Here is a 21,845-nt window from a genome sequence, read left to right as displayed (position 1 = left end):
TCGAACTCACGGACCGCGAGATCGTGACCTGGCTGAAGTCGGACGCTTAACCGACTGCGCCACCCAGGCGCCCCGAGACTTTCTATTTTTTGATGAACGTGTTTGGATTTGGAAAACGGGAGGGGTGCCATTTGGGTACTAAGGTTGAACATTTTGTTTGATTATGATTTGTTAACAGAGCCATTTTGTAGATAAGCTTCAGACTCCACAGAGAGCCATTCTTTGTAGGTATCTTGCTTTAGAAAATTTGTTCAAGGTGTTCCCACTGTTCCAGTTGATTTCACAATGGATAATTGGAAAGCTTACGGAATGATGTCTGTCCTATGTTTCCTTCCCCTCCCCAACACAGCCACACATATCAAAAGAGTTGTCTCCATTTCCTCATTCTGTAACTTCTCAGCTTACTCTGGTCTGCCTTCCTCCATTATTGTTTTATTGAAACTGTTCTCACCACAGTCACAAATTGACCAGGTGACAATACCTAGAGACCACGTTTCAGCTTTTACTCATTGACTTTGTTGATTACTTCCCTTCTTTTACCTTTCTCCTTTATTTTCAGGACTTCACCCTCTTTGACTAACTGCTCCTTATCAGCTTGAGTTCCCTTTTTTTGCTCTACCCACCTGTTGGCTTTAGTTGGATGGCTCCCTATACCCACACTTTTATAGTCTTCTGTAAATAAATCTTCCTCAAATTATCTTATTTCACATGTGCCATCTGTTTCCTGTTTGGGCCCTCACTGATAAACGAACTCAATGCCAGCTTCTTCTTAAAACCCTTCAGTGGTTTTTCATTGCTCCTAAGGTAAAAGACCTAAATCCCTTAACATGGCTACCAAGTCCAGACATGATCTGGCCCTGCCTGCCTCTCAAGATTCATTGTTTATTTTTTGACAAGTATATGCTGGATTTCAGTAACAGAAGAGTCCGTTATAGTTCTTTCGCATTATCTTAAACTTTGCACTTAAAAATAATTAAAGGGGCGCCTGGGTGGCTGAGTCAGTTAGGTATCTTCAGCTCAGGTCATGATCTCACGGTTCATGAGTTTGAGCCCTGCATCAGGCTCTGTGCTGACAGTGCAGAGCCTGCTTGGGATTCTCTCTCTCTCTCCCTGTCCCTCCCCTGCTTTCTCTTTCTCTCTCTTTCTTAATAAATAAAACTTTTTTAAAAGGTTTAAAAATAATTATAAAATAATTTGAGACTTACAAAAAAAGTTCCAAAAATAATTCAGTGTTCCAATATACCCTTCATTCAGCTTCCCAAATGTTATCTTTGACCACAATACAGTAAACCCAGAAAATTAACTTTGACACATTTCTAATTTGTAGATTACAACCTAATCTACAAATCTTATTGAAGTTTTATTAATTGTCCCATTAGTGTCTTTTTTAGGGGGAAACAAGATCCCACATTGCATTAAATTGTCATTTCTGAGTCTTCTTTAATTTGGGACAGTTTCTCTTTCTGTCTTTGTCATTCATGACTTTGAGACTGACAGAGCACTGGACATTTGTTTAAAATGTACCTCAACTTGTTTGTTTTTCTGATTTTTCTTCACAATTAAATTCAGGTAATGTGTTTTTGGCAAGAACATCACCGAAATGATGTGCCTTTCTCAGGGCGTCCTGTCAGGAGACACATGATGTCAATATGTCTTGTTACTGGTGATGTTAAGCTTGATCATTCAGCTAAGGTGGTGTCTAGCAGATTTCTTCACCATAAGTTATATTTTTTCCCTGTATGATGTATCTCACCGTATTGTGAGATACTTTGATAATATGTAAATACTCTGTTTTTCATGCTTCTGCCCACTAGTTTTATGATCCATTGATGATTCTTGAAACACTTATGACTGTGGTGTTTGTTTAGTGGTAATTTTCATCATCTACACTTATTAATGGAATTCTGAAAGAAAGAACTGTCCCTTCTCCCCCATTTCCTTATTGATTTAATTATTTATTTTTATTAGTATGGACTCATGGACATTGTCTTATATGGGTTATAACCTATTGCTATCATTGTCATTACTTAAATTGTCCCATATTTGGCCATTGGAAACCCTTCTCATGTCCTTTCATGTCCCTGCAATTTTTCAAGCACTTTCTCACGTCTGGTGTCACAGGTACTCCAGGCTCAACTTGTATTTGTCCTGATCTAGCCCTGGCATTCAAGGAGTCCCAATTCCTTTTCCTGGAGAATAGTATTTAGAAACCAAGATCTGAGCACTAAGTGTCCTTATATTACTGGGTGTCATTGCTTCTAGACCCCCTCGGCAGACAGAGCTAGGTATATGAATATATATTCCTGCACACATCTATGCTTGTTTCTCTCCCCACACCCAGGAGCCCCCCGTGTGTGTATGACTGTGAATTCATTCTGATACCTCTGATGGCAGTCCAACATCACAGGATTTATTCTAGAATTTCTTCTTTCTTTATTTTACTTATTTTCTCAATCCTAGAATACTCATCATTTCACAATTGCTAACTCATACTCCTATGAGAAACAATTTATTATTATTATTTTAATTTTAGAGTACTCGTAAGTGGGGGAGAGAGGTAGACGAAGACAGAAAGAATCTCAAGTAGAGGAAGAGAGAGAGAATCTCAGCACAGAGCCTGACACAGGGCTTGATCCCATGACCCTGGAATCATGACCTGAGCCAAAATCAAGAGTTGGCTGCTCAACTGAGCCACCCAGGCACCCCAAGAAACAAATTTAATTTAACCTTAGTATATATAGTTAAAATACTATTTTCCAAAGTTACATTGAGTTAGTACTTTTCTTCCCCATCCACCTCAGTCTGGTTATGTTGTTCATTGTAATTAGTTTCTAATCATATGTATTCAGTTAGGTTCATGTGTTGCTATTTGTATTACTTTTTGGGTTCTCCCTCCCCAACATCCTGGCTGACTTAAATTATTTACTTTTAGGGTATGTGCCATTAACATGTCTCTAAAAGTCAGAACTATACAAGCAGTTCTACTCCGAGAACTGTTACTCCCCCCTGTCCTTTCTACTCCCATACCTCATACATCTCATTCTTTCCACTCCAGTCCCACTTACTCATGGCAGGTAACCAAGTGCATTATTTTTTTGGTTTGTCACATATGCGTGTACATACATGTTTTACACAAATAAACAGATACATGCATATTTTCTTACTTCCTGTCTTGCTTATAAGAAAGGTAGCCAGCCAGAGTAGCGTTTCACTCTTTGTCTCAAGTCTCGGTGTGGTTACATTCCACTCAGTTCTCCCTCCACTCAAGCACATTCAAACTCCCTAACCAGCGTCCTGCCTCCCCCGCTTAGTTCATTGTACTTCTCTTTCAGGCCTCAGCCCAAGCATCACCTCCTCTCAGAAGCATCACCTCCTCTGGGAACATTCCTGACTAGGGCAGATACCCCTTTTAACATTATACCATTTTCCCTTTTTTTTTTGTAGCACTTATCACAATTATAGACTTAGATTTATTTGTGTAAATAGTTGATTAAATTCTGTTTCATATACACACTATGTAGGCTGGACCATTGTCCTGTTTCACTGTTATATGCCCTGACCCAGCTCAGTGCCTGGACCTTGATATTTGTTTGTTGAATGGGAAAATGAGTGAATGAAATGCTGGCAATATATTTCAGTGAAATTTCAATGAAGTCAAATAATTTGGATAATCCAACAGGTTATTACTGGTTATTTTTAAATGATAAGCTGTGCACATTTACTTTACGTTGGGGCTACTACTACCTTCACAAAAACCCAAATAAATAAATGCAGTTTTTCTTGAGGTTCTGTATTTAATCTGCCTCTCTTTTTAGTCTCAATTTCCCTTATCTTTTCTAAGAATATGGTCTGTTTTCATTTCCAATGCCTGAAGAGCCTCCCTTTTTTTCTTCCCTGTGATGATTTCTCAGTGACCCTCTTTTTTATTTTAATTTTTTTGATGTTTATTTTTGAGAGAGAGAGAGAGAGAGAGAGAGACAGAGCACGAACAGGAGAGGAGCAGAGAGAGAGGGAGACACAGAATCTGAAGCAGGATCCGGGATCTGAGCTGTCAGCACAAAGCCCGATATGGGGCTTGAACCCATGAACTGTGAGATCACGACCTGATCTGAAGTTGGATGCTTAACCGACTGAGCCACCAGGGACCCCTCTCAGTGACCCTCTTGACCACCTGCCTCTGTTAATAGAGTTGGCCAAGCCTAGTGAGTGTCCCCTAAATCTCTTCTTCCCTCTGTAGCAACAGGACCCCTTATTTTAGCTACATTTCTTGACCTTCCCTGAAGCTAGATGTGGCCATATAACTTAATTATGGCCAATGAGATGTGAGTGGAAATGGTATGTGTAACTTCCACGAAGTGTCAGTAGGGAGAGTGCACTTTTTCTTGCCTTTCCTCCCTCCAGCTGGCTGAAAGGGGACATGGTGGCTTGAGTTGGAACAATCAGCTCAGACCCAGAGCTGGAGCACCAAGTCAGAGGAGCCTGATAAGTGCATTACTGTATCAGCCTGAGGCTGTCCTCCTCCAGACTTTGATGAATAGAGAGAGTGGAGGTAGGGAGGAAGGGAACAAGAGAGGAAAGGGGAGAGAGAGAATGAATGAATATCAGCTTGTTTAAACTACCCCTGCAAGGGGTGCCTGGGTGGCTCAGTCGGTTAAGCGTCTGATGGCTCAGGTCATGATCTCGTGGTTCGTGAGTTCAAGCCCCATGTCGGGCTCTGTGCTGACAGCTCAGAACCTGGAGCCTGTTTCAGATTCTGTGTCTCCCTCTCTCTCTGACCCTCCCCGTTCATGCTCTGTCTCTCTCTGTCTCAAAAATAAATAAACGTTAAAAAAAATAAACTACCACTGCTTGCGTTTTCTATCACAGCTAAATCAAATCTTAGTTTATTGTAGTTTGCCTTACCATAACATCCGAACCTAGAGTCAATATTACCATTTAGTGGGTGGGGGTAAATAACCTAAACAAATATTTATTGAGGGGAAGATCCCATGCAAAGGAAACCAGTGATTTAGGGATCCTTACAAGAGTGGCCGACTTTAGGCACAGGGAGTCAGGACTACAGGGGCACTGGGAACAAGCTAAAAGAAACTGTCCATAAGGGAAAAGTCAAATCCAAAATGTGAGACATTCTACAAGTTACCTGACCTGTACTGGGGTGTAGATTGAAAGTGATCAGTGCAATGCAAGAACTTTGATTGGATTTTGAATAGGACAGCAATCACAAAACACCTATAAAATATTTTTGAGACAATTGCATAAATTTGAACATAGACTAGATCTGAGATAACTTTATGGAATTACTATGAACTGTTTTTTTTTCTTTTTTTTTTTTTAGAGAGCGAGCATGTGTGGACAGGGGAAGGGGCAGAGGGGGAGAGAGAGAGAGAGAGGGAGAGGGAGAGAGGGAGAGAATCTTAAGCAGGCTCCATGCTCAGTGTGGAGCCTGATGCAGGGCTTGATCCCGTGACCCTAGGATCATGACCTGAGCCAAAATCAACAGTCGGACACCGACTGAACCACCCAGGTGCCCCCATTATGAACTTTCTTATGTGTGATAACATTGTGTTTTTGAAAGACAATGTCCTTATTCTTAGGAACTGCGTATAGTAGTTGGATATGTAGGTACTGAAAAACAAGATATCTGCAACTCTCATCCAAAGGATTTAAAAATGAAGGGGTGCTTGGGTGGCTCAGTCAGTTAAGTGTCTGACTTCGGCTTAGGTCGTGATCTCACAACCCATGAGTTTGAGCCCCATGTTGGGCTCTACGCTGACAGCTCAGAGCCTGGAGCCTCTTCAGATTCTGTGTCTCCCTCTGTCTCTGCCCCTCCCCCACTCACAATCAATCTCTCTCTCTCTCTCTCTCTCTCTCTCTCTCTCTCTCTCTCTCAAAAATAAATAAACATTAAAAAATTTAAAAAAAACCCAAAGGGTTTAAAAATGAAAACAGGCCATATTGTTAGAAAAGGATAAGGAGAAAATGAGAACAGTGGATAAAGACAGGTTAAATACTTTTCAGGAGTTTGGGAAAAGCTGTATTTATTTAGGTTTCTGGGAGTGTGTGTGTGCTTGTGTATAAACACAGAGAAAGTATATGTAGTAACATTACAAATGGTGAATTTTGATGAAGGGTGTACATATAGTCATTGTACTAGTCCATCAATTTTTCTGTCATTTTGGAAGTTTCAAAATAGAGAAAATGTTAATGAATATTGTGATACTGAATTGGTCTAGCAAAGAAATTCTTCATCAACTAATGTGAATCCTGTCTCATACTGTTTTTTAAAAAAAGATCCATAAGTAATATTGGCCACTTATTGTAATCTTTTGCTTTTATGGAACACCAGACCTTGTGTGAAGGCCTCTGTGTGTATTATCTCATTTAAACTTCACAGCAGTCCCGTGAGGGAGGGACTGCTGTCCACTCCAGTTTCACAGGGCTATTAAGCTGTGTTCAGCATTACACAACTATCAAGATGCAGCTAGGATCTGAACCCAGGCAGTCTGATTCCTGAGCCTGTGACCTTCACTACTTTTATACTTGTCCCTGATATCTGCGGCATTCTATGGTCATAGTAGTATGACCACACACAACTGGCTTATTATCACTTATCTGAATTGTCTGTAGGCAAGGTAACATCTTCAAGCATTTCAATCAAACAGAGCTTCACGAGGTCTGTAGTCTGGGCTATTTGCCTTAGTTCTCTTAGAGCTTTGTTACATTTCTGTGACTATAACTACAGCATGCTACTAATTGCAACTTAGTAAAATGCTTTAAAGACCCAGAATAAAATTATATCCTTACTTTCTATATTATAGCTATAGGTTTTGCTACTGTATTAATGATAAATTGAAGAAAAGTATTAAAATACTACATATCAAAAATATCTTAGTCAAGCAAAAAGTCATAGTGTTGGACACTGTTTGGAATGTCTTTATGATGTATACTAAGGACACTCGAGAGGGTTTCCATGCTACTGTTGACCTGGAACAACATTGAGAGGCATCAGGTAGAGATTTAGGGAGACTACTGGTAACCAGGCACAGGGGCAAGTTATGCTTACTGGAAATACTTTTCAAACTTGGACTGGTGCGGTCCCTGCAATTCCATAAAACATATCTGTATCATTATAGGCTTACAGAAATAAGTCCAAAATCTAAGAATCCTAAGAAAATATGGATGTAGAAATAAACATGGAAATAAGACCAAATGGAAGGAAGTACAACCAACACGTAATTGCTTTTATTAACTTAACAATGTGACTTTATTAGAAAGGAGATTCTTAGTTGATTATAATTAATGAGATGGAAATGCCATGCAAGCCTTCTCTGTATCAAAAAAAAAAAAAAAAAAAATCCTGACACTGAAGATTTGCATGAAAATCAAGCAAAAGAATTTATTGTGAGATCAATAAAGCCTTTGTGTCCCAGCAAGAAAAGGATGAGCACTTATAAATGAGCCACTGTTTAGGAGCTAAAAGGCACCAGTTGGACCCAAAGAAAGAAAATATGTTCTCAAGATGATGTGGCAGAGCTGAGGGGGTGGGGGGGTGGTGCGGGTGAAGAGTTACAAGGTAAATATGGATACCAGATGTTTCCATTTTGTTAGATTTGAATTTTCATTTCTTGTTGACAGAACCTAATGGACATAGAGCTCACTGATATCATGTGAGATCTCCATTTATTTTCCTAACTCTAAGACAGTCTCTGTGGTGTCTGAGGCCTACAGACAGGCTTCTGAGGTTCCAGAAACCACCTGAAATAGGGCACAAAATTGTGTGTGTGACGAGGGCAAGGGGGTGGCACCTGGTTGGCTCAGTTGGTAGATCATACAAATTTAGATCTTTGGGTCATGAGTTCAACCCCAGTTGGGCATGGAGCCTACTTAAAAAACAGACAAACATTTGTGTTTGTGTGCATGTATTTTTCTGCCGAGGATGTTTCTATAGCCCTCATCAGAGTCTCAAAAGAATTTATGGCCACACAAAAAGGTTAAAATTTACTGTAGTAAAATACTGCAGTGGGAAACATAGCCTTTACTTGGCAGAGTATGTCAGGAAAAGAAAAATATGGTCACTCCATCTTTTGCCTGTACCTGTAAAAGTGAACATGAAGCCTGTCAAAAGTTGTGAAAGGCAAAAACTGGGATATTTAAATTGCCTCTTTTTGTTTGTTTGTTTTTTTAGTAGGCTGTATGCCCAATGTGGGGCTGGAACTCACAACTCCTAGATCAAGAGTCGTGTGCTCTACTGACTGAACCAGCCAGGTGCCCCATTTTTGGTCATTCTTTGATATTGAATCAAAGAGATGTTCTGGGATTCTGTTTTTTAGACTTAGTTTGTCTGGATGGCATGGTGGAGGGCCAGTCTGAATTAATGAACAATCAGATTTCTGCAATATTTAAAGAATTCCGACTCATAAAAAAGATTGCTGATTTTAAATAGAGGTAAATAGATTAATAGGTAGATGGCTAGGTGGATGGATGAATGGATGAGAAACACTCATCTACATTATCAAAGAGCTTAAGGGAAGGGCTTTGATGCAGTGTGACCCCCAAGCAGCTCACCTCTCTGCCCTCAGGCACCCCACCCTCACACGTACCACAAGGAGGCACGCAGACCCACCTCCTAGTGACAGGCCTTTGCCCTTGCAGGCCACTGTTTATTTACTTGAGCACCCACAGACCTGTCAGTTTAGGATCCAGAACTTTCCCTGAGAACCAACCAAAGGAGGCTGAAACTTAACCCTTCTAGAGGCAAATCTCTCTGTGTTCCTGAGATGACAAACTGACCCGTTCCAGCCCAGGTGTTACTGCTCCAGGGACCTGCTGGGGACAGACATTTTTAACATTCATTCTTGTAGCCCAGTAAGGGTCCCTGCTAACCACAGTCACTGCCCAGGATTTAGACACCCCATACCGAATCTTTTCTATAATCTCTACTCAAGACTGTTTCTTGAGTTGTCTGACTCAAACTCCCCTCTTCTACACTTCCTGCTGCAACCTCTAAGCCACCTTTCATGATTTACCAATTACCCTACTTCTCAAGCCTTCATCGAAGTTTTCTTTACCTCCTACTTTAACTGACCTCTGAGGACTTGATTTCATCTGGAGCCATTTTGAGAGGAAGTTTCCCATTCTCAGAGTTGAGAGATGGGAGTTTGTGTCCTCTTTACTCATGGCCATTACTCTGTGTCACAAAGCTCTTGTGTCTCCAAGCCTCAAGTCTAGCTGTCCTGTCCTCACTACTCTGCTGCCATTCCCCACTTCTGGTCACTCCCTTCAATCACAGCATCTTTTTTTTTTCCTTACCCTTCCCATGTTCTCCCATTTTCCTGAGAAACTTCAATGTCTATGTGGATGGTTTGTGTCCTACCTCAGCAGCAACAGAACCTTGTCTCTAGAGGCTTCATGGACACCCCCATGGACACCTTCATGGACACCCCCAGCACTTGAAGTCACCTAATAGTATCTGAAATTGTGGACTGAAACATCCCAGTCTGAGGAGGAAGCCTGTCTAAAACTATGATAGAAAACCAAGAAGTCATAGAAGAAAAAAAAAAAAAAAGGAAAAATAACAAGCTGGGAAAATATTTGCAAATCAATTCACAGGTTTTTTTTTCCAATTAGAAGCTCATATAAATCAATTAAAAAGTTCTTATAACCCAGTAAAAAATGAAGAGTTCACTGAAAAGTCAGTACAAATGTATTTTAAAGAAATGCACCCGGGCGCCTGGGTGGCGCAGTCGGTTAAGCGTCCGACTTCAGCCAGGTCACGATCCCGCGGTCCGTGAGTTCGAGCCCCGCGTCAGGCTCTGAACTGATGGCTCAGAACCTGGAGCCTGTTTCCGATGCTGTGTCTCCCTCTCTCTCTCTGCCCCTCCCCCGTTCATGCTCTGTCTCTCTCTGTCCCAAAAATAAATTAAAAACGTTGAAAAAAAAATTAAAAAAAAAAAAAAAAAAAAAAGAAATGCACCCAACCTCACACATAACACGAGAAACATAAATTTAAAGCCAAAATGAGGGGCACCTGGGTGGCTCGGTTAGGCGTCTGACTTCAGCTCAGATCATGATCTCATGGTTCGTGAGTTCAAGCCCTGCGTTGGGCTCTGTGCTGACAGCTCAGAGGCTGGAGCTCCTTTGGATTCTGTGTCTCCCTCTGTCTCTGTCCCTCCTCTGCTCACGCTCTGTCTCTCTCAAAAATAAATAAACATTAAAATAATTTTTTTAAACCAAATGAGACACTTTTCTCACCTACCAAATTAGGAATGATCAAAGGATTTAAGAAAATGTGTGGTAAGGGGACATAGGAGGAAACAGTTTCAAAACTATTGACAGTTTAAATTGCCCTCTATGCAGGGCAATATGGCAATATATATCATAATTAAATGCATGGCTCCTTTGACCCAGAAATTCCACTTCTAGAAATATAAATGTATGCAGAAGTGTGTGTGTATGTGCATGTATAACCACTATATTCTGTGCAACTATAGAAAAAAAGAATCAGGAAGCTTAGAAGTTCCATATTTAAGATAAAAAGGAAAAGAAAGTAATGTGCAGGAGAGGCAGTTAATGATACAAATTTGTGTAAAAATAATTTAAAACAATATATGCATATATATAGGTACATGTATGCATAGAAAATGCTTTTGTAATGCATGGAATATCTCTAGGAATAAACACAGAAGGTGATGGCTATATTTGTGTCTGGGGAGGGGAACTGGGTAACAAGAACAAAGTTAGGAGGGCGACTGTGTGTCTTAGAATCCCAGCAAGAGGGGCCCCTGAGTGGCTCAGTTGATTAAGCGTCTGACTTCAGCTCATGATCTCTCAGTTCCATCATCTCTCAGTTCAAGCCCCAGCACACTTCGGGATCCTCTGTCTCCCTCTCTCTCTGCCCTTGCTCTGCCTCACACACTCTCTCTCTCTCTCAAAAATAAATAAACATTAAAAAAAAGAAAAGAATCCTAGCAAACAACTGAAAGCACACTTAAAGTGGGTATTTTGAAGAGGGGCAAAAAAAGGACTATTTACAAAACTGCACCCCAGGGAAGGCAGCAGCAGAAGTCATTACCATGGCTCCTGCTGAAGGTGTGTGGACTTTCCTGAAACCCACAGAAGGTGGCAGTGTAGAGGGACCTGCGTGATAGGAGCCATGGCCCTATGGTGACTACAGGAGAAGACACTATGGCTTACTCACAGCTTCCCTATTCTCCTCCTGCCTTCCAACCTCTGTCATGGGGCAAACCGTATGAGGGACGTTTCTGTGCATACAACCAAAAGCCACAGTGCAAGGAAATCATTGATGTCCTTCATGAAGTCCAGCCTCTGGGGCGAGGAGCAGGGTGGAGAAGAGAGCACATCTGGAGGCAAGGGGAGAGTCCTGGCAGAGAGATCTACCTTTCATTGCATTCTTCTTTGTAGCTGTTGAATTTTGCACTGTTTGTGTATTTATATTAAAAATAAATTACATAATCTCTTAAAGAATGGAGAAATGTTTATTTCCCCCTCCAACGATCACCTTTGCTTTCCGCTTTCACGGCCAAATTCATGACGGGTGTTATCTACACTTACCTGCGTCCCTTCATTTTTCTTTTTTTTTTCTTTTTAATTTTTTTAACATTTATTCATTTTGAGAGACAGAGGGAGAACCGAGTGTGAGTGGGGGAGGGGCACAGAGAGAGAGGGAGACACAGCATCTGAACCAGGCTCCAGGCTCTGAGCTGTCAGCACCAAGCCCAGTGCAGGGCTCAAACCCATGAACCGTGAGATCATGACCTGAACCAAAGTTGGATACTTAACTGACTGAGCCACCCAGGCGCCCCATCATTCCTTCATTTTTCAAACCTAGCTTCTATTCCCTTGACACTTGAATGTGCTTGGCCACCAAGGTCAGTAATGTCTGTGCTGCTGGCTAAATTTATTTTACTCTACTTTTTGGGAACATGTAACACTATTGATCCCAGTTCATACTTTCTTGAGACACCTTGGTTTTTGCAGCCCCAACACCCATCTGGCTTCCTTCCTGGCCCTTTCTCCCTCTCAATGTCCTGGATGGGTCTCTCTTCCTTAGGCCATCACTAGATGTGTTGTTTTCAGGGTTCTATCCTTGGCCCTCTCTCCTCTCACACAGCATTGAACTTCACATTCTCATATCTACTCTTTTTGCCTTTAATGACCCCCAGACATTTCGATCTTGGGCCCAAATCTCTTTTCTAAACCTCACAGTTGGAGACATCTCCATTTGAGCATTCTATGGGCTGTTATGGGCTGAATTGTGTTCCCATAAAATCCATATGTTGAGGTACCTCAAAATGTGGCTGTATTTGGAGATAGATCTTCAAAGAGGTAATTAAAGTAACATGAGGTCGTTAGGGTAGACCTAATCCAATATCCCTAGTGTTTTTATAAGAAGAGGAAATTAGGACACAGACATACAGAGGAAAGACCATATAAAGACACAGGGAGAATATGGCCATCAGAAGAAATCAACCCCACCAACACCATGATCATGGACTTCTAGCCTTTAGAACTATGAGGAAATAAATTTCTGTTGTTTAAGCCACCCAGGGTATGGTACTTTGTAATGACAGACCTAGCAAACTAATGCACAGCCCCAGCTCAAAATCTCTAAACTCTTTCCTTCTTTCTTTCCTTGTTTCCTCCTTTGTTTCTTTTATTTTCTTTTCTTTTTTCTTTTCTTTTCTTTCTTTTTTTCTTCTTTCTTTCATCTTTTTTGAGAGAGAGAGAGAAAGTGCTGGAAGTGAGTAAAGGGCAGAGAGAGGGAGAGAGAGATAGAATCCCACAAGAGGCAGAGAGAGAGAGAGGGAGAGAGAGAGAGAGAGAGAGAGAGAGAAGTGGGGCTCATCTGAAGTGGGGCTTGTGTTTGCCTGAAACAGGGCTCAAGCTTAGCTGATGGGGGACTTGAACTAATGAACTGTGAGATCATGACCTGAGCCAAAGTCAGATGCTTAACCAACTGAGCCACCCAGGGGCCCTCCAAACCCTTCTTGTGACCCACCTTCTCAATTGCCCATCACTCATCTGAGCCTAGTTATTATTTGCATATCTTTTCTCAGCATCAACTCCATTTTGCAGAAAATGTTTTCTAATATTTACATAAAGATTTAGAAGATGCTCACATCCAGCCAATCAGAAAGTAGACAGGCAAAGTCATCTTATGGTGATATACTGGCTTTCAGCTTTAATGTTGGTGAAGATTCAGGGTATCTGGGTAGGGTGGTATTAGATCTCTTCTCCACAAGTCAAGCCAAGAAAGCAGAAGCTTTACAATAAAATCTAGGGTAACATTATCAATTCAATTGTTTATTTTTTGAATAACATTTTAATTTTTAATATTTTAGAGATATTTTAATAAAGTGGCATCTTAAACTTTATTATGTAAGACCAGCAATAGTACCAACATCACATCCACTTATTACCCCAGCAGCAAGGCCTTAAATCTTTTAAACTATATTTTGAAACATAAAGTATCATACTTAAATGAAAATTTTTTCAAGTGTCAATGAAATTTATAAAAACAATGTATTCATTTGTTTGTGCTCTTTGTGTTGGCACCTGAAAAAGGTGCTCTGCTAACGCTAATCTCCTAGGATCCTGTCTTCTCCCCCTTTTCTCCCCTACCACTCCCCCTCACCCCCAACTCTCCTGCCCCGTGACTTCTTCTGTCACCTCATAGCACTTAAGCTAGGACCTCTCACAAGGAATATGTATTACTTTCTCTTCTAATTGCTCTTCTTGAGTCTTGATTCATTTTCTCTCCATGTCTGATTCTGCTGCATACACCCTTTTATATGTATGTCTGGTGTCCAAACTCATCATGAACTGTGACTTGATTGAGTTGGTTAAGAACATGGGTCATCCCAACAGGTGCCCTCCTCAATACCCATCACCCACCCTCCACTCCCTCCCACCCTCCATCAACCCTCAGTTTGTTCTCAGTTTTTAACCAATTTGACAATAAATTACATATTAAAAAAAAGAAAGAAAGAAACCCTGTCACATGCTACAACATGGATGAACCTTGACATTATGCAAAGTGAAATAAAGCCAATCACAGAAAAAAAAAAAAGATCATGTAAAAGATATGAAATCCAAAGGAATGATATAAAATTCAATATTTTTGCTTTGGAAGTCCTATTAAACTGCTTTGGAAGTCCTATTAAACTAATATTAAAACCAAATATAAACACTTGCCAATTGAAAAAAAAAAAAAGAACATGGGTTGGGGTGGTCCCTTTTGGGCAGACTCTTGGATCCTCCTCATAAGCCAGTGGTCTAGACCACTGTTGTTGTTTTTTTAACATTTATTCATTTTTGAGAGTGAGAGAGACAAAGCATGAGTGGGGGAGGGGCAGAGAGAGAGCGGGAGACACAGAATCCGAAGCAGGCCCCAGGCTCTGAGCTGTCAGCACCAAGCCGGACACGGGACTTGAACTCACAGAGCCCAAGATCATGACCTGAGCTGAAGTCTGATGCTGAAGTCTGACGCTTAACCCACTGAGCCACCCAGGCACCCCTGGTCTAGACCACTGTTAATCAAAGTATGGTTTAGTCTTACCAGGAAGATTGTTAAAAATACAGAATTTCAGACCTCACACCAGAACTACTGAGTTAGAATTTGTATGTTAAGGGACACCTGAGTGGCTTAGTTGGTTAAGTGGCAGATGCTTGATTTCAGCTCAGGTCATGATTTCATGGTTCATAAGATTGAGACCCCGTTGGGCTCTTTGATGAAGTGTGGAGCCTGCTTGGGAGTCTCTCTCTTTATCTGCCCCTCCCCTGCTTCCTCTCTCTCTCTCTCAAAATAAATAAACATTAAAAAAATAATTTGTATGTTAAAAAGATGCCATGTATTTCATATGCAAGCTAATGTTTGCACACTAATGTTGGAGAAGAACCGATCAATTGTTTCTTATTTGATCATAATGGCAGAGCTCCAGCTGATACATATACAAGTTCGGGAAGCACTGATTTACTTGTCCCTTGTCATACTGTCGTGGCGAAGCATAACATAGACATAGCAATATTGGCATAAGGAACTGTCTGAATCCACCTTTCTCAAAAGGTGACAGTATAACTGGTAGGTATTGAGGCTTTAGAACCATCGGATTTAGACATAGTTCAGAACAGAATGGTATAAAGAAGGATTGCCATGGACAGGGCACCAGCCCTGGCACTTGAGAAATACCCCAAGTGGTAGGAAGCTCAAAGAGCTCCTGGTGTGAGACACTGGGTTTGAACCTTGGCTGTATCATTACCTAGCTGTGGGAATTGAACTTGTTAATTTATGTCTCTTTGCCTCACTTTTCTCATTTGTAAATGGAGACGGCAATACTTATCTGATACAGGTTGTTTTGAAAAGTTACTGAAAAAAATATCGACAGATGGGTGTTCAATAAATATTAGTCCCTTCCCTTTTCCTGTCTTGTAAAACCTCAATTAGAGTTAGTGAAACAAAGTCCTTGAGAAAGAAAAATAATAATATCCCTCTAGCGTGGAGCTTATATCCATGGTCATGACACCAAGGCAGTCAGAATTGATGGCGGTTGCGGAAGGGGTGGAGTGAAGATGTCCATCTGGCTCCCACGGTCTTCATACCATTTCTGTAGCTGAAGGAGTCCTAGGAGGGGAGCTGGAAGGCAGAATTATTTAGTTCCCTCTACCTTCACCCTGTAGGGCACGGTTCCTACACAGCCCCTGGGGATTCAGCCTGGGATCTGGCTCTACACACGGGGCTCTGAGGGGCCATTCTTTGAAGAGTTCATCTCCTCAGCTCCTCTGTTAACCCAGTTCTGTTCAGTTCCCCTCTGGCTGTTAGTTACACCACCACCACTGCTCTGGGGCTGAGTCCCTGCCTCTGGGCCATAGTCTTCCTTCTCTTTGTGGCTGGATTGCACCCCTTTGTGGAGCAGCTTTTCCATGTAGGACTCAGTCTGATCTTGCACAAAGTTTGGCTAAGGCTTGCATGGCTGCTGTGCCTTCACAGCTATAGCTGCTTTCCTTTTCCTCAGAGCCTTGTTCTCATGTTCTCATACCAAACTTTTGTCCACCTCTTGTATCTATTGACTCCTCAGAGATTCCTGCCTCCTTTCACCTTAGAGAATTAAAAACAAATTTTTTTAGGGGTGCCTGGGTGGCTCAGTCGTTTTAGTGTCCAACTTCGGCTCAGGTCATATCTCACAGTTCACAAGTTCGAGCCCCGTGTCGAGCCCCGAGTCGGGCTCCGTGCTGACAGCTCGGAGCCTGGAGCCTGCTTCGGATTGTGTCTCCCTCTGTCTCTGCCTCTTCCCCCGTTTATGCTCTGTCTCTATCTCTCAAATATAAATAAACGTTAAAAAAATTTTTTTAACGTTTATTCATTTTTGAGAGACAAAGAGGGACAGAGCATGAGTAGGGGAGGGGCAGAGAGAGTGGAGACACAGAATCCGAAGCAGGCTCCAGGCTCCGAGTTGTCAGGACAGAGCCCGATGCAGGGCTTAAAGCCTTGAGAACATGACCTGAGCCGAAGTCGGACGCCTAATTGACAGAGCCACCCAGGAGCCCCTTAAAATTTTTTTAAAGTTTATTTATTTTGAGACAGAAAGAGAGAGCATGTGCGTGTGTATGCATGTGTGCTTGCACACACCCCCACACACAAACAGACACGCACATGTGGGGCAGGAGCAGAGAGAAGGAGAGATAGAATCCAAGGCAAGCTCTGAGTCGCCATCATGGGAGAGCCTTATTCAGGGCTCGAACTCAAGAACTGTGATATCACGACCTGAGCCAAGATCAAGAGCCCACCACTTTGTGCCACCCAGGTGCCCCTGCCTCCTTTCACTTTTATACAAGCTGAGTTTTAATAATCTTTCTTCTCTGTCACAGGTCTAAAAGCTAACTTTTAATCTGCATCAGATTAAGATTATATTCTAGTTTTTCTCACAGAATTTATTTACACATGCATCTAAAAATAGTTCACCTCATGGTGTCTCTGAAAATGTAAACCACACTTGAACCAAAGGCCACATAATGTTCAAAGAGGATCTGACAAGTCCAGGAATGTCCACAGGCCCCCAAGAGTGAGTGGGGTAGGTTGGCCTACCAGAAGAGCTGTGACAGTAAAATGCAGTACGTGGCTCTTGGGATGAGACCATTCAACTTCATCTGGTTTCTAACTTGTTTCCCAGACACAGATTTTGCCAGTATTGATTCTCTCTTTTGCCTTCCATGAAGGCTTCACTGAAGGTAACTTATGCTCATCCCCGTGACTGAACCTAGACACTCAGTCATAGAGCTCAGTACCGAAAAACAAACGGTTACTTTTTAAATATTGGCTCAACATTTAATGAGAGCAAAGGCTGAGTGCTCTGTTGAAGGTCACAGAAGAAGAATGAAGAATGGCTGGTGTCAGCTCCTTGTCTCATCTGGGCACAGAGCATTTCTGCTCTGATCCTGAACCTGCCCACTCTGCTTCTTGTGAACGAGGCCCCGAAGCCTTCTGGTCCTTCTCCCTGGAGGAATCTGGTGACCACCCGTGTCACTCCAGCAGGCCCTTGGGTTTCACTCCCACAACCTGCTCAAAGGAGTTCCACTTCTGAGTACACACACTCCTTCTTCCAGAGAGGTCAGGGGTACCTACACACTGCTGCATGGGACCCCTCCCCAATCCTGGTTAGTACCTCCCATATCTCCTTCAGGCTGGCAAAAAGTCCATATTTTAGGAATATGACAGCATTCCCTGCTCTTCTAAAGGGCTGATGTGGCAGCCGAAGTAGAAGGGAAGGGGGAGCTTTCCTTCACTCCAGTGTCCGCCCTCTCAGGAAAAAGCTTGGAGGGTTCCCACATCCATCCTTTCACCTTGGGAGTGATAGATAAATCGCCGACTTGAATTTCTTTTTCAGTGCCTCCAAACAATTTTAAGCTATCCATGCTCTTGCTAAAATTCATGTGTATATCATAAAACCATGAAACATGACCCTATTGTTTGGGCTTATGATCTTTTTAAGTTTATTTATTTATTTTGAGAGAGAGAGAGAGAGAGAGAGAGAGAAAGAGAGAGAGAGAGGAAGGGCACAGAGACAGGGAGAGAGAGAATCTCAAGCAGGCTCCACGCTGTCAACTCAGAGCCTGATGCAGGGCTCAAACCCGCAAACTGTGAGATCTTGACCTGAGCCCAACAGTCCCACGCTGCATTGACTGAGCCACCCAGGTGCCCCTAGACTTACGAACTTTAAAAAATGAAATTAACCATGAAGTTAATGGAATAAAATTGAAAATACACACACACACACACACACACACACACACACACACACACACACAGTTTGTGAGATTTTCTGAACCGAAAAGAAAAGGAAAACAAACCAAAACACCCCACATCTGCGGGTTCTCCCCATAATGACTTCAAAGGGGGAAAGACTTGAGCTGGGTCTGCCAGAGGGGAAATCTCTCTAGGGTGCATTGTTGCTGTTACTTGTCAAACCAGACAAGCTCTCCTCTCCGTGAGCACATGGCCAAAGCCTAGGTAACTGTGCCCTGTAATAAGAGTGTTTTTTTAATAAATTATGCAAATACACAGCGCCTTCCTGATGGCCAGAACAATCTTAATTCCCGACCTTAATCCGGGCGCTCGTTCCCAGCCCCCACCTGGTGGCGTCTCCTGCCTGCCACTCGGCGCGGCCTCAGGTGAGTCCCGCGCACTCCCCGCTCTCCGGCCTGCGGGAGGGGCTGGAGCGACGGCGGAGGGCGGGCCGGGGCTTGGGGGGGACCGAGATCCGGGCCCTGACTGCAGCTTCCTCCCGGCGGAGCCGCATTTCCAGGCACCTCCGCAGCCCTAGCCCTCGCGCGCCGAGCCGTTCCCGGCCGTGCCGCCTGGAGGCGCGGAGCCCGCCGGGCGCGCCCAGCCCTGCAGCTCCGGCCGGGGCGGAGGCCGCCGGACCGCGGAGATGCGGGGCGGGGGCAGGGCGCGGGGTAGGTGACTTTATCCCGCCTCTGTTTCCCTGCCCCGGGGAGCAATGACATCACGCGGCCTTCTCCAGGCGCCGACACAAAGAGCGGCGCGGAGAGGCCGCTGCGGGGGGAGCCGGCGGCCGCCGCTGCCGCCCAGGGCCCCGGGGCCCCGCCGGCCAGGCCCGCCGCCCGCGGCCCTCGTCCTTCCTGCTCCTTCGCCGCCGCCGCCGCCGCCACCGCCGCCGCCGCCTCGGTCGCCTCCGCCCGCGCCGCCCGCGCCCCCAGTGCGCCGCTGAGCCCGCGCCGGGCCGCACCGGCCTCTTCCCATGCGGGCGGCGCGGGCCCTGGGAGGGGCGCCCGCAGCCAGCCGCGCAGCATGCACTGGGGGGTTGGCTTTGCCTCGTCCAGGCCGTGCGTGGTGGATCTGAGCTGGAACCAGAGCGTCTCCTTCTTCGGCTGGTGGGCCGGGTCCGAGGAGCCCTTCTCCTTTTATGGGGACATCATCGCTTTCCCTTTGCAGGATTACGGTGGGATCATGGCAGGGCTGGGCTCCGATCCCTGGTGGAAGAAAACACTTTACTTGACCGGGGGAGCTTTGCTGGCCGCAGCTGCGTATCTGCTCCACGAACTCCTGGTCATTAGGTGAGCCGGAGAGAGGGCCCCGCGCAGGGGCGCCGAGAGGGGCACTTGGCCAGGGCAGGGCTGACGCGAGGGGGGACCGTGCCAGCCTCTCGGTCACGCCGCCCAAAATGCCCAAGAATCCTGCCCTTACCTTTCCCTAGAGGCAGTCCGTGGTCACCTGCCCTGAGGGGCAGTTCGGAGTTAACGGGAGAATTAACCCGGTACTGGGAGGGAAAAACATTGGTCTCCCAATCCTTCGGCGCTAAAAGCAAAAATTCTCTGGGTTGTTGTGGAGCAAAATAGTCTGTTATGAAATGCCCTTAGTAAGATCCTAAGTGCAATGTTTCCAACAATAGAACTAGGCCTTGTAGAAATATTAATTTACACTTTTATGAAATGCCTTATTTGTTTATAGGTAATAATGCTGGAATGTTAACCACTAACCTTATCTTTTACTAGTTCTCCACTATCCTTCCCCATATGTCAACATCATCAAAAGGCTGAAATTGCAAAAGCTTCCAGAGACCTCCAGGTCCCTGTTAAAGAGGCATGGTCAGTTGTAGTGGTGTGCAGGTTTGATGCAGCCTTAACCGGGTTATCTGCTGATCAGGTATTTAACGCTAAGCACCATATTCCGGTTTCAGTGCCATTGTTGTGTGAACAGTAGAAGATCCGAGGACAGCACTAGCACATGGGCGTGTTTGACAGGAACACGGGAGTCACCCAGTGCCGTAAACAGTTTCATCCCCTGCCGCAGAATGTTTACAGGACTGACTCGGAAATACCAGGAAATGGAGGCCCCTACTGTTGGTACATCCAGAACGACATGAGATCTTTGAGTAGGGTAATACCATAGGCTCCTGGGATGGTCCTTTGGCTTGTGGATACATCGATTTATGGTTAAAATTTCCATGCATTTGAGCCCTCTGTCCCCGGGAGAAGGCCAGAAGCAAGCGGTTCTCAGTAGCTGAGAAAATCCTTCGGCCAGTATTTTTTAAATAGCGAGAAATGTGTTCACACTGCCCTTTTCCAGCGGGGGAATCCTACACAATAGGCTATAAACAAAGACAGTGACAGGTGACCTTTAACAGGCCTGCGGGGATTCCTGGGCATGGGGACAGGCTAACGTAGGTATTTTGAATATTTCTAGTCTTTGAGAGGGTGGGAAATCATTTAGGTCTGAGGGAAGTACTGGCTTTCACTATTATTTAGCTATAATTGAGAAGTTTTATCTTGAACGTATTATATACATTGAATTCTCTCAGCACAGTGCCTTGAATCATCTAGTTGAACCAAGTAAAAAAAATTGTAAGTGGATTATTTCTCTAGATCATTTCCTACTTTTGCTAGTTTTAGAACTCTATTCCAAGTTAGGAGGCAAGCTGTATGAACAACTAAAACATTTGTGCAGTGCTTTAAACAGTAACCCAGTTGTTTCTCAGTTATCTTCCAGCCCAAAGCCTTTTCAGGATCCAGAACTGTGTGACTTCTCACCGGTTTAACACTTTGTGGAGGGGGTGAAGGCACAGCTTCATAGGACCAGCTCTAAACCTTGCTTTAATGACCTTGCAGAAATAGGGAGTAGCCCAGAGCTCATCCTGGGAGCAGGCCACGCCCTGGCAGGTGTGGTTGCTGGACAAGGAAGACTTTCTGCCCACAGAAGTGTCCTTCCCCACTTAGTGGACTACTTGGATACTTACTTCGATCGAGGCGTTTTTAATCCTTGGTTGATTCACTTTTGTTTCTTGACAAATGTTTAAACCCTGGGTAGGAAATGTGTTATAATGGGGTAGACAACCCTGTTATTATGCACATAATAAAAATGGCTGCCTGTTTTTGATCCCTTAGTAGGGACTCTTCATAGAAGTGCTTTCCTTGCACTTATTTATCCCTCACAGCTCTCGTTGGATGTGTGATTCCCATTTCATAGATAAGGAGAGTACAGCTGAGGGAGGTTAAAACACTTGCCCAAGATCACACGGTAAGAGTAGTAGAATCCAGACCTGGGAATGTGTGTCTGTACTTTTTTACCACTGGCTCCTAGAAAGTACTGATGTGAAATAAACTTGGATGGGGGAAGAGGAGGAGAAATGTAGAGAACTGGGGCATTGCTCAGGCAAGCGAGGCCTGTGGCGGGGACCAGAGTTTTTGACAGCCTCTAGTGGCACAAAAAGATAGGGGGGAAAGACGGAGCAAGGTCTGGAACTGACCATCGGAGGTCACAAGACAGAAACTTCCATTTAGGATGAACTTTAAGTTTCAGTTGTCTCAGTTTA

The 21,845-nt window shown here is 43.8% G+C and overlaps 1 protein-coding gene across 9 annotated transcripts in view; it reads left to right on the top strand.

Annotated features, from left to right (window-relative positions):
- Positions 1-18,482: 18,482 nt before the first annotated feature.
- The window catches only part of FAXC (failed axon connections homolog, metaxin like GST domain containing), an 82,660-nt gene continuing 79,297 nt past the window's right edge, over positions 18,483-21,845 (top strand). For 6 of the 9 annotated variants that reach the window (XR_009263150.1, XR_009263149.1, XR_009263148.1 and 3 more), the window contains exon 1: positions 19,324-19,590. Coding sequence is in view for 4 of the 9 variants with exons in the window: in XM_058734784.1 (XP_058590767.1) it covers positions 19,325-19,590 (266 nt within the window). In the remaining 5 variants the exon portion in view is untranslated. Of the gene's footprint in view, positions 18,685-18,780; positions 18,970-19,323; positions 19,591-21,845 lie in introns of those variants that run through there. The other 3 variants (XM_058734786.1, XM_058734785.1, XM_058734787.1) reach the window with 3 other exon arrangements.

This window comes from Neofelis nebulosa, chromosome 6, assembly GCF_028018385.1.
Source record: "Neofelis nebulosa isolate mNeoNeb1 chromosome 6, mNeoNeb1.pri, whole genome shotgun sequence".
NCBI classification, from domain to species: Eukaryota; Metazoa; Chordata; class Mammalia; order Carnivora; family Felidae; genus Neofelis; species Neofelis nebulosa.
This window is presented reverse-complemented; position numbering and strand designations above follow the sequence as displayed.